General features: G+C 41.5%; 1 protein-coding gene across 6 annotated transcripts in view; it reads right to left on the reverse strand.

Annotated features, from left to right (window-relative positions):
- The window catches only part of BCAT1 (branched chain amino acid transaminase 1), an 82,527-nt gene that overhangs the window by 25,320 nt on the left and 40,790 nt on the right, over positions 1-16,417 (reverse strand). For all 6 annotated transcript variants that reach the window (XM_074357304.1, XM_074357305.1, XM_010946523.3 and 3 more), the window contains 2 exons: positions 14,292-14,411; positions 3,909-4,072 (listed from right to left, as the gene is read on the reverse strand). In XM_074357304.1, coding sequence (XP_074213405.1) covers positions 3,909-4,072; positions 14,292-14,411 — 284 coding nt within the window. The remainder of the gene's footprint in view (positions 1-3,908; positions 4,073-14,291; positions 14,412-16,417) is intronic.

Genomic DNA, 16,417 nt, shown 5'->3' on the forward strand with positions numbered 1-16,417 from the left:
TAAACTGTCAGAGCACCCATATTCAGAATTGATAGCAAATAGGCAAAACCTGGGTTAAATTGTAAATAACTTTTTAATGAGTATAAACCATTCTGCAGGGGGGAGTCTGGCAGAAAGAGCATGGGTTTGGGGCCAGCAGGCCCAGATGCAACTTTTATTTCTGCTCCTGGGTTATAAATGAACTTAAGCAAAGTCAGTCCATATTTTTGCCTCACTGAATTAATTTGGCAAATCAAAGTACTTGTTTTATATTCTTTTATATTTTTATATGCATAGGGTTGTCTGGCAAAAGTAAAAAAATAAAAGTTAAGAAACAGGTTATATACACCTGTTATACCCTAATGAAATTAAATTAAAAAAAACAAAACAAAACAAAAATGACTATTTAATTGACTTTTCTCTAGTTCATAGGATAAAATTGAGATTTTTACCATATCTGAAAATACAGAACCAATTTCTCTCATAAGTATAATGTCCTTTGGTCTATTCAGAAACAAAGAGAATTTTCATAGTGTAGAATACCTAGCCTTTTAAAGAAACTTCTAAAAACAAACACATGCTTTTGAGAGTATGGCTGAATCAGAACTATGGTTCCCGGCATCATAAAAAGCTACTTGGGCAGGAAAAAGAATTAAAGTCCTCGGCTGCTTCAGTGCATTGAAAGGAAAAGGGATTTTTATTTGTTTGGTGTTTAATTGATTACTATATTCTACAGGTGGTGTTTTTCCCCAAACTCAAATGTGTATCAAAATTCTCTCTCAGGTATAAACTATATTATTAATGTCCGCAGGGTAATGGATACCTTGGTAATACATTTGGGTTTCCTCCCACATTCTGCCAATATTCAGAAGAGAAACACATGTTCTTAGAGGAAAGAGAAAAATGAAAATGTGGGAAAACTCTTTCCATGGAAAATTTTAAATAGAAATTTCAAATAGAATCTGGGAGATTAGAAATGTTAAATACATCTCTGCAAAAGAGGAAATTCTGTTGTGTGAAATCCAACTGATTGCTCCTAAGATAAAAAAGATTAAGAAGATTAAACAAGAAAGAAAGAGAATCTGACAATATAAACTATTGTCTGCTGAGAGGGTACCACCTACCGGGTAGGGTACTAAGTACTTAACCCTAATATTTCCTTGAATCTTCTTAACACAACCCTAGACTTTATTATACTTGTATGAAGAGAGGACTCAACTGCACAAGATCACACAGATGTAAGTACATGGCTTCCAGATTATCTGATTCCCAAAGTCATGCCCATAAGTTCTAACACCACACTAACTGCGAGCCCCCTGTATGCCAGCCAGGGTCCAAGTCACTTTATATTACCCGCCTTCATCCTCACAGATAAGGTGGGCATTATTATCCTGACTTTATAAATGAGGAAACGGAGGCTTAGAGAAGTAACAAGCCCAAGGCAGTTAGGTTTTTTAAGCCAGGTCTTTTTGACTTCACAGCTTGCACTCAAATGCAGAATGATAATATAAGGGGGGAAAAAAAAGAAAAATTAAGATGGAGAGAGGGAGAGGCCTGAATCAGTCCCAATTAACTAAAAAACTAAGAACCTTCCTGGGAATAGAGATGTTCCTATGATGAAAGAGTGACTTCTAGCTCAGGGCTTCTCAACGTTAGCTGTACAACAGATAAATTTTGATGCTCAGGCTATCTGCCGGGCCAACTCCTAAACCAGCATCTCTTGGGGTGGTGGGTGGAGGGGTGGACCCAGACAACACTCAATGGCAAAGCCCCCCAAGTGACTTCAACTCGCAAGCACAGGTGAGAACCGCTGTGCTAAAGCTCTTATTCAGCCGGGTGCCTTTATGCTGCTTTTCCCACTAACGTGTGTGTAGAAATAAAAGGACAATAGGACCTCTGATGGCTTCAAAACTGTGAAATCATCTTAGGATTTAAAATGTGTATATATTATTCTCTTCACATTCACTTAGGAAGCAGAAAGTTCTTGAGCTTATGTAATGAATAGCAATTGACTACAGAGGTGCTAAAAGAGGCTTGAAAGGTAACTACTGAATTAATTAGGTTTAGCACGGAGCAATGGCACACAAATCTCAGGTTGCCACCAAACATCCTTGTCAGCTAAACCAGCTGAGAGTCAATGCAAGATCGTCTAGCTGCCCTCGGACTCCTCCCGGCTGCAAGTACAGGAGGAGAGAACTTTAGAACTTCTTCCAAACAACAGGCAGATGAGCACAAAGTCCTTTCTCTGGCGACTGCCTGCCCTCCTGCATTTTTGCTTTTACTCGTGAAATCCAATGTTCTCTTCTCTAAGAGATCTCAAGTCAACCTCCAGTGATCGTGGTCCATCTGAGCCTAACGAGGCAAACTACTAATTTATTTTATAACTGACTTTATTTGTTAGAGCAGTTTCAGGTGTACAGAAACTGGGCAGAAAGCAGAGCTCCCATCTACCGTTCCCCCACCTTCCCATGTTCAGAGTCTCCTATTATCATCATCTTGCATTAGTGTAGTGTGCTTGTTACACACTAGTTGTTCATAGTGACACTGGGGTTCACTTTTTGTGTTATAAGAAAATATTAATTTTGTGTGTGTGTTATATAGAAAATATTAATTTTTTATTGCCCTAGAGTGATCATGCATTCTGTGAGACTCCATTATTATTCTGTTCATAACAAATAACAACCTATCCAGATACCCAACTAAAGATTTCCCTGCAATTTCTCCACATCCCTGTGTTATTTTTTCCCTAGGCAGGTAGGGGGAGCTAAAAAGCAAGATTTAAAGAAGAAAAACTTTTAAACAATTCTCTCTCCATCAAGACTGTTGCTTTACTGCAGCGTGCACTCTACGAGAAGTTTCAGCAGAGTGACAGAAATGGCATGCGTGTGCATCCGCTGCGTGAAGAAGTCTGAACCAGTGAAAAAGACTCTCTTGATGAGAACACACACAAAAAAGTAGTTTTCCGCCTGGCCAGCCTCGGACCTGGTCAGGAAGGAGTGCTCTAGAGCAGAAGGGAAAAAGGGACTTGAGTTTCATAGGCTCCATCAGGATTTTTCTAGCCCATTGAGGGAATGCACTCTCTGAAACTGCCAGCAGGGATGACAGGACAGAGAATTTTACCACCGGGCTTGCTTTTGGTAGAAAAGACAGAAATACAGAAAGACCACGGAGGGGTCAAAGTCAGCTGTCAAGTGTCTCCCTCGCATCCCACCAGCGCAGCATTCAACCCTCCCAGGGCTCCATGAATCTACGTTTTGTACCAGGGCCCAGAAGACTGCCACCGAGTCACCTTGCAGGCCCTGCTGCTGCCGGGGTGGTGACATACACAAAGGAAGAGCCGTGCTGGCTAATCCGGCTATTCTCGCTCACCCATGGGGGCTTCCCGATTCCCGGCCAAGTCCACCCCTGAAACTGTCTAACACTTTCAAACGCTCTCTGCTTCCCAGCCAGCTACATATGGCCTATGAGACTGGCCTGACTGTGCCAAGGCCGGGCTGTCCCTCGGCCAGCTGGCAGCAGGTACGGCCACAGTCTGTGGCGATGAAGACAGCACTTCAGCGAAGCAGGCACCTTCCCCAGACAGGACTCCTTGGAGCCAACTGAGAGCCTCGGCCCCAGCACCAGCTGCCCTTTCGCCAACCGTCAGTCTGCAGCCAGTGACCGGCAGCGGGGGGCAGCTCGTTCAAAGCGCTGCTTTTCTTCCTGGCTTGGTGGCATCAGTTCTTGTGTGTCTGAAGCACTCGGTGTTTCACCCTTATAATAAGGAGCCACAGAGGCTATCCTTTAAACCACTAGCGCATTGAAAACACTGAGGCCTAAGCACAGGACAAAACTGCGCACCCCAGCGTGAATGCTAAGGTGTGTGCTCGTGTTGAAGTGAAGTGGTCACGACGACTCTTTCCTTTAGACAGAAACACGGACTGACTTACCCTCCCATCTTGCAGTCCCCAGTTCCACCTTTCCAGGCTCTTACAAACTTCGGATTGGCCCACAGGGACACTGGATTAAAGCTTCCGCTTGAAAAATAAGGTCCCACTGGGCTCAAGATTACAAAGAGCAGGGCTTTGGTAGGCTTCTTGATTCCCAGAGAAGGCTGTAATAAAGTAAAAGCACACACAGCGGTTCATTTAAAACGCAGACACCAGTCTCCAAGTCTAGAGCAGATCTGTAACTACCTCCCAGAAGGGGCCACGTAAGGACAGCCGCTCCTTCTAAAGAGAGTTACACAAAGCCTGATGGTCTTCCCCTTCTACGAAGAAAACACCAAGAATGGTTACTTCAGTTTTCACTTTGCTTTGCTGGGTTATCGTTTTAAAAGTAAAGCAGCTTTGTCGATTTCTCTTATTAGCAGGCTTTTTAGAGGAGAAGTATATTTTTAACAACTGGCCATGTATTAACCTCTTTCAATGTTGCATTGATTGGGAATTGAAAAAGGGAAGAACCCAGACATGTCGCTGGCAGGGGAAAACTTAAGATTTGCTTCTCTGACCGCATCAGGACATGCCAGGGCCCCCTGCAGATGTGGGCTTAGGGGAGTGTGCCAGAGCACACTTTGCTGTGGCAGACACCAGGCAGCAACAGCATAGCTTCACTAGAGGCAAAGACACCGGACAAGAGAAATCCTTCCACGCAAAAAAGACAGAGGACGAAGGACTCAGGAATTTGTGTCAAGAATGACAGAGAGAAAATGGCCTTTCCTACAAACACTGGAAAATCACAAGCCAACAATGCAAAAATCATACAAATTCTTCCAGCACAAAAGTAGTTATACGGAATTAACTGTCAGCTGTTTTTTAAAGAGGAATATTGATAGGCTGAAAAGTTTTGAGGGCTAAATATCAGAAAGGCAAATAAAAGGTCACTGGGCTACTCTGTGCAATTCAAGACAAAACCACACGAGTAAGAAAACAAGTCAGGGTTGTTCCACTAAACGTCTTGGTGTGTAAGACGTGTGTCCTGTCTTCACTAGAGCCTGGTCTGTCTGGACGGGGCCAGTCGTGGGTCACAGAAGGGAGAGGAGACTGAATTCCAGCTGACAGTGTGATTTTTGTAAGGTTTGATGAAACTGGTTGAATGTGGACCTGGGGATAGATTTTTTTTCCTGAATTGTATCCCCTCTTCCACTGCCTATTAGCTGAAGCCTCCTCACCCTACTTACTCCCAGGCTGTCAAGAATCAGGTAGGTAGAACATCCGTGAGCATAAAACAGCGTGTTTGTGTATGTGCACACTGATGCCGTCAGCAAGGCTTACAGACCCTGGGAAGTGGGAAGCTGAGTTCCACCCGCACTCATGCAGTGAACACGGGACCACACAGGGCTTGGCTGGCCAGAGCAAATGGCTGATTTGTGACAGATAACCAAGTTAAAGAGATTAGCCGGCAAGCGACAATAGATTTGGGGTTTTCTTCTCATTCGTGTTCTTTACTGGGGGTTGAAGAGGTCATCCCCACAAAGGAAGAGTAGGGAGCCTTCAACTCCATTTGCTTTTCTTGGTTTCATTATTTGGAAAAGAAAACCTAGGGGTAACACATACATCTTTGATAAAAATGTGATAAACACTGACTATCCTATCTCTGCACTTTCATTTACCTACCAGTTAAGTAAATATACATCATGTCAGGAGTGCTTTGAAGCTTAAAACTTAAAAAAAAATTAACCATTGTAATGACAAATTAAGCATCTTAACATAATTTAGAAATATAATATACAGGACACAGTCTCACAATGTACCTAGCTTTTCATTTTCTAAATAAAACAGCCTGTTTATGGACAAGCTGACAAACGTTTTATTAGCTACCACACGAATGCCTGGACACATGTATTTTTTTGCAACCTGCACTCTGTTAAAAAAAAAAAAGTAATAATACCTCATCATCATGGAATTTTTTTTGAAGTTAAATTTCATCCCATTCATTTCCTTCCTCGATTTTAACTGAGAGGTAAACTTGCATTTATTCCACTAGGTGGGAGTAGAGAGAGCACAGATGGAAAACGGAATAACGAGCATTAAACCTATTCCAGAAAAGATTACCCTGATAAACCTTTAAGTCACACTTTAGTTCTTAGCAAGCAGGCAAATTACAGACTAGAATTTTTCAGTGCCGAGAGAAAATTGTTCATGTGCACTAACATTTTATTTTCTGAAATTTAAGCAAGGTCAAACTCGTGTTTTACCTGTATTTCAAGTACTAGTGTTCACCTTCATCCTTAAATGATTATTTGTATCGAATGTCTTTTCATGAAAAGAGCTCTGTGACTTTACTGAGAAGGGTCACACTGCTTTCATGAGTGAGAATAAATAAAATGTAACTTTACGGATCAGGAAGGGAACTTGGCAACTGGGTCTGTTTCTACCCTCAAGAACTATTATTTGTCCTTAGTCTGAATTCTCCCTTCTTTCCTGGAAAGCAATTTAAATTCTGTGCTACTGCTGTAGTTAAGAGTAGTCGATAGTATAATATTAACCCAACGGCAATGAACAAAATTCTATGATGACCAGGTCAGGCTTCTGATTAAATAAAACAAAAGCCGCATAAATAAAAATACGGACAATAACAGCTGATAAGTTATGTAGATCAGTTTCAAAGTCTTATTTTGATCAATTTTTAAAAACTCTTCTCTAACAGTTTCTTGGATTATTTCAATACATAAAGAATTGATAGGGGTTTTAAGAAACGCCATAGAAAACGAGGAACATAAAAATCTCAGATGCGAAGTTGACTTTGAAGTTGAAATTCTGATGTGTTCAAAAAAACAGACTCTTTTTACTTTTTAAGTTACACCTCACTAATAGTAAATAAAAAAAAATATATATGGGTATTAAATATGCATATGTTTGCACAGAATACCAGGACACCTGGGTGTGATGGAATACAGACATTTCACAGCGGAATTACCACTTGTTTGTCGCTGAGATTACTTTATAGAAAGGTAAGATTTCAGAGGTGATCTGATGGCAGCAAGCGCTCAGCGAGCTGAGAAAGGTACTATTTATTAGTCCTTGTTTTGGCCTGGAAGGCAGAGAAACACAACAGCCATGCAGACTTGAGAACGATTCTGCCAGGCAAGGCAAATAAAAGATAGAAGAAATAATGAGACAGGAGGGAAGGGGGCAGGGCACAACCATTAAAAGAAGGACACAGCCGTTGAGGATATGACATAAACTGGTTAGACCCTACTAACCCCAAGATGGCAGAAGACTCGATTTCCAATAGAAACTTGAGCCCCATTATATGCTCATTGTAATATATTAGCATGCTAAATGACACTCTAGGTGTCATGACAGTTCTGAGGCTGACCACAAAAGGTCACAAAGTCCCAATTCCTGGAAACCCCGCCCCTTCCCCAAAGTAGTTGGAATAACCCTCCCACTTATTAGCATATGAAATTACCCAGCTCATATATACTCACAACCCCATCCCATGGGGCCTCTTGCCTTCTGAGAAGGCAGTGGAGTGTGCATCTCCCTGAATAAATCTGCTTTTGCTCTACTTTGGCTTGCTCTTGAATTCTTTCCTGTGCAAAGCCGAGGACTCTCCCTTGGCAGGGTGTGTCCCAGGGACATGACCGTCCTCACATGCCCCATTCTCCTGCAACACATGCAGGGCCTTGAGTGTGAGTCACAAAGGGGAGGGGACACCAAAGTCATGGAATGTTTTTGTAGGAAAAACTAGTTGGTTTGGTTTAAGATTAAAAAATTACAACCACCCTCAATAATTACACAGGACTTTTTGGTTTCCAAGACATTCCAGAGACATTATCTCTTAAAATCCAACAATCCAGGAAGTTCAGGGTTCTAATTCTTATGAAGTTGGAGAAACTGAGGCTCAGATGATTTGTCCCAAGTCCCACAATTATTAAGCTCTAGATCTTCTACTCTTAGTCCAGAGCTCTTTTTTCGATACCAGAGTTTGAAAAAAACGAATCAGTGAAATACCCAAAATTTCCTAATGTGAAGAGTTCAAAGCAGACCTTCCTTCCATGCTCGGCCTTCACCACAGCCCTCGCACTCTACACACCCACGTTCAAACCATACAGAACCCTTCTGATTCCTCACTTTCCTACCTCGATATGCCTTCCTGCACTGCTCCCTCCACCTGGAACAATCTCCCATCACCCTTTTTATGGACTGAAATGTACCTTCCTCCAGACGTATACATTGAAGCCCTAACTCCCGATGTGACCGCATTTGGAGATAAGGCTTTGAAGGAGGTAATTAAGGTTAAATGAGGTCTAAAGGTAGGGCCCCAATCCTGTAGGACTGATGTCCTTAGAATAAGAAACACCTGAGCATGAGGACCACCTTCTCCCCTTCTCCCCACCCCCTCAAGACAGAAGAAAGGCCCATGGGGGACAAAGTGGACGTCTACAAGCGGGAAGTGAGGCTTCACCAGAAACCAACCCTGCTGGCACTTTGATTTCCAACTTCCAGCCCCCAAAACTGTGAAAAAAAATTTTAGTGTCTAAGACACCTCATCTTTGCTATTGTTATGACAAACCCAAGCAGACTAAGACTTCCCCTCTCCGTCTTACATAATACAAACCTTTCTATCTCAATTTAAATGTCATTTAATGTCAATTCAGGAAATGAGCCCCCTTGACAGGGCGAGGTGCTTGTGTTACGTGGCATTTCAGCATCCTGCACTCCCTGAAGTTTAGATCGCATACCTCCCACACCTCCCACACTTTCTGGCAGCTGCTTACTTAGTTCTCTGCCCTTTGCTAATGTGCATACGCCTCGGTGAAGTGCAAGGTCACCCCTGTCCTCTACACGTGGCATCCTATGTTGCTACACCAGGTGTTTAGTTAACATTTGTTGAACACTGTCCACCTCAATAAGATGTTGTTTATGGAAAAGGGCTGTGAAAACAACTGAGATAACTATTTACCAAACTTGAATTATTTTGTTTTAAAAAAACAAACAAACAAAAAAACCTGTTGCTAATCCTAACGTGTTGCTTTGACATCACAGCGAAAACGTTCCTGTCTCTTGTCTGATTTCCTTGAGTGCTGGCCCCTAGGCTAACAGGTGATTAATACGTAGACACTGAAAGCAAAAACCCAGAATTTTCTGAGGCTTGCTATAAAATAGGGTAGGGGTAAGGGTTGAGTTTGTTTCTCAGCCCTGTTCAGAGAGAAAGACAGTATACTTTCAACACTGGACTAAAAGAAGGCAAATCACTCAATTCTTTCTTTAGTTTTTAAATAAGAATGATCTTAAAATTTCAAAAAACACAGTTAAAAAGAAAACTAATGCTAAGGTGAAAAAAGACAAAAAGAACACTTAACTGTTTTATCTAATGTTATATAAAGGCAGTAATAGTAACTGCTCACAGGGTTGGTACAAGGATTAAATAATCTGTGGAAGGTACCAGGGCCTGATCTTTTGTAATCCAACAACTAGCAATTGTTATTTTTTTAATAAATAATACTTGATAATAGTAATAATGGTAAATAGGTACAACACGTACTGATCCACGGGGCGTGCAGATGACACTAAGATGACTGTAGATGTGACCACTGAATTAGATAGCACTCCATGTCCAAACTGTGGAGAATGGGGACTTGGGGGAAGGACAAGGATGATTATCCTGGTGGTGTGGGACATACAGGTTGGTAGACGTGAGATCAATCATAAACAGAAACTGCAGCATGAATGATTAAGCAAGGGGTCAAGAACACTCAATGAGGAAGGACTCAGGAGGAGCCAGAATGAGTCGCTCTTAGAAAAGCCATTCAGCGTTGCCCTTTCTGAAGTAACTCCGGATCAGAGGTCAGCAAACTGCAGCCCGCGGCCTGGGTTTTCTTTTTTTCTTTCCTTTTTTTTTTTTCTTGAAGTTTTACTGGAACAGCTTCTTTCATTCACATGTGGCCTAGTGCTGTGTCTGTGCTAACAAGGCAGAGGTGAGTAGCTGCAGGGAACACAAAGCCAAGACTATTTACTGCCTGGTTCTTTACGGAACAAGTCTGCCAGCCCCCTGTCTGGAGGACAGGAACATGCCACAGGAGGGTCTGGCCTTAAAACCAGGATCTCCTCACGGACCTCGCCTTAGTGCTCAGACCTGGACTCTGTGATTCCACCCAGTTTGGTTCAGTGGCCTGGGCCCAAATCGGTATCAGGCTGGAATAGAGACGGATAAGACCAACACAGGGAGCTGCCGCCTGCAGAGGTCTTAGTTGATGAAGGGTGAAGGATGGTACCCAGGGAAGAGCCTGCACAAAGACAGGGGTGTCGATGGCACAACAGTGCATGTGGGATGCCACATGCTCGGGAGCAAGCAAGGCGTGATGCTCAGCTGTCCCTCCATCGTGTCACATGTCACTGCCTGCCGACACTGTCACCCTCGGACGTAGAACCATGACAGAAGCAGAATTTGGGAAACCTTTTGACTATTTTAACAATCCGTTCTCCCTTTCTTCTGCACCACTGCCATCAGCTTAGAAATATGCCGTGATAGCTCCTGCCTAAAACAGGCACACTCCCTTTACCACGGCCCCACTCCTACCTGCGAGACTGTGGGGCAGAACTTCTCACAGGGCATATCCAAACTCACGATAATAACCTCCCCTCCTCTCCTTCTCTCCTGAGCCCATGACACCTGGCTGTCAGCCCCAGCATCCCGCTAAAAGATGCTTATCAAGATCACCGAGGAGCTCCATGTTGCCAAACCCAAGAATCAGTTCTCGGGCTTTATCTCACTGGCTCCATGGGAGGGACTGGCCACAGTTCATCACTGCTTCCCTGTCCTTTACTTGGGGCTCAGCACCGCACGCCCTCTTGCTTTCCTGTCTACCTTCCCAGCTGCTACTTCTCAGACTCCTCCGCTGACTCCACTTCCTCTGCCTTTCTCCTACATGCCAGCCGGCCCTAGGGCTCTGTCCTTGCCTTCTTTTCATCTCTGTCTACAGTTCTTCCCTTGATAATTTCATCCAAGCCCTGGACTTTAAAGGCATTTTATGCCGAAGACTAGAATGCATCACTTAAGCTCCCAAATCTCCCCAGACATCCACCCACCCACTTTGTACCATGGGCTTAAATTCTCGTGTCCAAACCTGAAATCCATTCCATCCATTATCACTCCAACAGATCAACAGAATCCTCCCTCTTTCACGCTCCCCAACGTATAGTCACTAACCAGGTGCAGCGGCCCAAAAGGAAAACCTGACGGCTTCCCTCTAACACTCATACCCGATCTATCAGCAAAATCATGTGAGCTGTAAAACTATCCTTGAATATATGTCTTTATGTGCGCTAACCGGATAGGTCCATAGCACAAAAGTCTGCATTTTTGAAGAACCTCAAATTCAATGTTCCTACTTTACTCAATTTATTAATTAATAGTAGTTCTTATGTTTATTATATTGACAACATAATGGTTGATCAATAGGACCCTGGTTATATAAATTATGCTACCATATTTCACAGATTCTATGATGTCCACCTATGATTTCACATTTAATATGTCTGAACTCAGCACTCTACAGTTGCTACTGGCAATATTAAACACATGCAATTCAGTATTTTCTTGCAAAGCAACAACCAAGTCTTCTAATGGGATCGTCTGGTAGGCAGAAACCCTTAAGATAAAACTGCGTTAGCTTTTGTTATTAAGATACATGCAAAAATAAATGTGCTTATCACAAGCAGTGTAACTGATTTCATTTCAAAGAATCAGAGGCTGGTATGACGAATTCATGAATCACGCAGGGCTACTGGGAAGTGCTGTGTCATAGGTCAACCGGCAATGTCTTTCTGTTTCAGTGCACAAGATGATTCTGCCTCTTATAATTTACAGCATCTTGTATTCAATTAAGTACAGCATAATGTACAATGGAATTTCCCACACCTAGGAAATTGGGGCGAGGGGAAGTAAACGAATCAGTTTTTTTCTTTTTAATGGCAAAAGACCTGCAAAGGCATTTCACAAAAGGATTTCCAACAGCCAGTAATGAAAAGGTACTCAACATAATTTGTCATCAGGGTTGTAATGAACATTACAACCACAGAGCAATAAGACTGCCTATATCTAAAAGGGTAAAATTAGTAAGACAGTGCCAATGTGAGTACTGATACTGTCTTAGTAATTTTATGTAAGTACTAGTGAAGTAAGCCAGAAAGAGGAAGAAAAATACCATAGGATATTAAGAAAAAAAAAAGGACACAAGGGAACTTATTTACAAAACAGAGACAGATCAGAGACATCGAAAGCAAACTTCCGGTTACTAGGCAGGAAATGGGGTAGGGAGGGATAAATCGGGAGTTTGGGATCTGTATATACTGACTACTATATGTAAAATAAACAAGCTCCTACTGTACAGCACAGGGAACTATACTCCATACCTTGTACTAACCTATAATGAAAAAGAATATGAAAATGAATATGTATATGTATAAATGAATCGCTACGCTGTACGACTAGAATTAACACATTATAAAGGGACTATATTTCAATAAAAATTCACATTTCTGCAAAAATAAAATAAAATGTGTATAGTAAGCCCGAAAGCAACCATTAAACAAACAAAAAAAAGACAGACTGTCTGACTCTAGATCATAGAATCCCAGGAGTCTGGAGAATTTACTAAAGCACAGAGCTGCGTGTGTCAGAGAACCACAAACTAATACCTTTCATGAGCATTGACATAGAAATTCCTCACAAAATATTTGCAAGGTGAATACAGCAAGAAACAGTATGAATTATTCACCGCAATCAAGTAGAACTCAGCCCAGGAATACAAGGTTATTTTAACATCCAGAAGTTAGTTAATCTAATACACTGTAACAGAATAAAGGGCAAAAACCACATAACCATGTCAAGACATTTAGTAAAAGCATTCAACAAAACCTAACCTCCATCCATGACAAAAACTCTCAACAGACTAGGAATGGAAGAACCAGATCTTAGAGTGGAAGAGTACCTCTGGTAACTAGAAGGTAGTGCTTTGAGATTAGTAATGTTTCAACAAACTTTAAAATCACTTCCTCTTATTCTAAAGTTAAATATTGTTTAAAAACTCAACAGATAAGAGATAGGGTTCTACCTAGAGCAGCACAGGGAGTTATATTCAGTATCTTGTGGTAACCTATAATAAAGGATATGAAAGAGAAAAAAATATATATGTGCAAAACAATCCCTTTGCTGTACACCAGAGACTAACACAACATTGTAAATCGATAATACTTCAATGTAAAAAAAATCTCAATATTAAAATGTCAGAAGCTTAAGAAGCAGATGACTTTTAAAAATTGTCCCAATTCTCTAAAGCTTATTAGGGAGACTGCAATTCATGAAATTCATTATCCGGCTCCAGTCTTTCCATTATCCAGCCTTGCAAAAGGCATCAAAAGGATGCCAAAGGACCACTTAGGTACTTATCCTATGGTGTCCTGTATTTCCCTACTATTTGCATTCATACGACCCGGTAGAGAGAGAACCTGATGACCAGCCTCCCAGAGAGAGTGGCTAGACTACAGCAAAAGAGCTCTGGCCCAGGCTTTCTCTTCCTAAAAGCTCCATATGCCACACCCCCTCGTGTGCCACCCACGTTCCATTTCCCCGCAACAATTATCACTCATATGGTCCGTCCTCCATAAGGCCATCCCAGCTCAGTAGAGGAAGGAGACCAGGGACAGAGTCTATATTTCATAGCACATACTCAGCCACACAGATGGCCTGGGCCACTGCAAGCATGCCCTTCTTCTGCAAAGGCACCAACCAACAGACTGCGACTTACCGGGAGACCTCACAGCCATGTTGTAAGCTTGTCCCCCTATGGCTCTCAAGTACTTTCCCTAACACCCACTGTCAACTTTATTTTCCACATTTCCTATGGGGTGAGAGGACCCTCCAACTCTTTCTCCTTACCAAGCAATCCCAAGACTTCAAGAAAGTGAAAATAAAAAGGAGCAGCTCTCTCTCCTCCAAATTTCAAAAGCATCAGCACCTTGACCTTGGAGGAGTACTGCCAAGACAGGAGGCACTCATTACACTGGTAAACCGAGGAGATAATGGTTAGTCTTGGTTAGGGGAAGGCAGACAGAGACGGCCTTGCTCATTCCTTGACTCCTGTGTTGGTGTCTGTGGCTGTGTTTGTACCACAGTGACAGACCTGAGTAGTGAGAGAAACCACATGGCCCCCAAAGCTTGAAATATTTACTATGTGGCCCTTTAAAGAAAATGTTTAATAACCAGGAGAAAGGAGTCATTAATGATGCTACTGGGAGGCCATTTCAATCTACATACTAAACACTTCACACAAGAACAGACAATTTGCCCACGAAGGTACCCCAAAGCAAGGAGTCACTATGTACCTCAGTTCCAATGAATGTGGGACGAATATACAGACTAGCAGATGTTGAATAGGGGACCCACTCTTGATCCACCTTCACAAGCTGCCGAATACACTCTAAAAGCTCTTGCTTGTCAAATGCCTGGAAGAATGAAAAACATAATGAATAACGCAATTTTCTTCCATTGTAGCAATAAGAAATGATCCTCGTGAAAGCTTTAGGCTGTTTTTTTTTAAAAAAGTAATAGTAATAATAAACCAAACAAATTGTTTTTTTTTTTTTCCTGTGACTTTTTCCTCCCAAATTGTGATGGAATGATTGGCTATCCACCTAAGGAAGATTAAAAAAGTGGTTCCCTACCTCTTACCATCCCCAAATACCAGCTATAGTTTGATTATATATTTAAATGTGACAAAACATTAAGACATAAAAACATGCAAAATATCACTGTCACTTTAAAGTAAAAAAGATTCCTTAAATAAGAGACATATGGCAAAAATCATAAAGGAAAAAAATGGATGCAATCTGACATTTAAAATTCAAGAAACTCTGTTCTTCAAAAGATGTACAAAGAAACAAACTGGAAGAAGTTATTTGTAAAATATAACCAACAAAGGATGGTAACTGGAATATGTTAAGACGACCTGCAAATCAGTAAGAGACAGAGGACCCAATAGGAAAATGGGTGAAAGTAAAGAGCAGTTTATTTCTAAGGTGGAAAAGGTTTTCATAGACTAGATGGGTGACAGTATGTAAAATAAGCCAGAAAGAGAAAGAAAAATACCACATGATGTCACTTATATGTGGAATCTAAAAAAAAAAAAAATACAAACAAACTTATTCACAAAACAGAAGCAGACTCACAGACGTAGAAAACAAACTTATGGTTACCAGCGAGGAAAGAGGGTGGGAAGGGATAAATTGGGAGTTTGAGATTTGCAGATACTAACTAGTATACATAAATAAACAACAAGTTTATACTGTACAGCACAGGGAACTATATTCAACATCTTTTAGTAACTTATGGTGAAAAAGAATATGAAAACAAATATATGTACGTTCATGTATGACTGAAGCATTGTTCTGTACACCAGAAATTGACACAACATTGTAAACTGCCTATCCCTCAATAAACCTATAAGAATATTAAATTAAATTAAAAAAAAATAAGTAGATGCTACTCAATTGGCAGGGCAAAGAAACATGCTTTCAGAGATGTGATGGGTTATCCAAGGTAGAAATGAGTCAGAAACACACATCTGAATAGAGCTCATGACATCAGAGTTTGGCTATTAAGTCCTAACTTATAACAGCAATCACAATGTAGCAATGTTACAGAAATCGGGACTGCCAGTCATACAGGGCATACCCTTACTCTGTTGTCATCTGCGGGGTCTCTAATATTACTGTTAAGATGTAAATTTAGTGGATGGATAGAACTTGACTACGGATACAAAAATTTGCATCCAATTTCTCACCCTGTCCCTTTGCTCTGTGTAATACGCAAGTCCCTTAACCTCTCTGGGCTGGAATTTTCCTCTCCGCACAAAGGTGCTGCTAAAATTTACAATATATACTTTCTTGACAATGGCTTACTGTTATGATTAAAAAGACAAGGAATATAAAACCCCACACCACAGATCGTGGCAGTTGATGTCTAATAAGTATGACTTCCCTTCCTTCTGTCTCCATCTTAAAGGATCTCCCAATGATTTGTCTGTAATAGCAGATGAGTGAAACTAGGACCTAGTCCAAAGAAATTCCTGGAATTCCCTTCTGCTACTATGCATGGCCCCTGAAGGAGGTGGGTGGAGCATGGGTTATAAAAGTAAGGAGAAGGAAGAGCTTGGCTACAAAGGACTCATCACCTGGGCTTCTCAATGCACAGCTGAAGGTCAGGTACAAACTAAATATGTCAAAGGAGGGAATCACTTCTGCCAGTTCAGAAAGGCAGCCTGGTCAAGTCTCAGGGAATGAAAGTTATCACCTCCGACTTAGACCTAGTCTAAATCCAACCCACCTAAGAGTGAATTCTGCTCCCTAACAAACAATGTTAGAGCTAAGAGCCAGTGGTCATGAGAAATCATTTTGACTTCCATATATACATATACATATATATATAAAATGGGGTAAAATATCAAAACACC

The sequence above is a fragment of the Camelus bactrianus genome, chromosome 34 (assembly GCF_048773025.1).
Source record: "Camelus bactrianus isolate YW-2024 breed Bactrian camel chromosome 34, ASM4877302v1, whole genome shotgun sequence".
In the NCBI taxonomy this organism is placed as follows: domain Eukaryota; kingdom Metazoa; phylum Chordata; class Mammalia; order Artiodactyla; family Camelidae; genus Camelus; species Camelus bactrianus.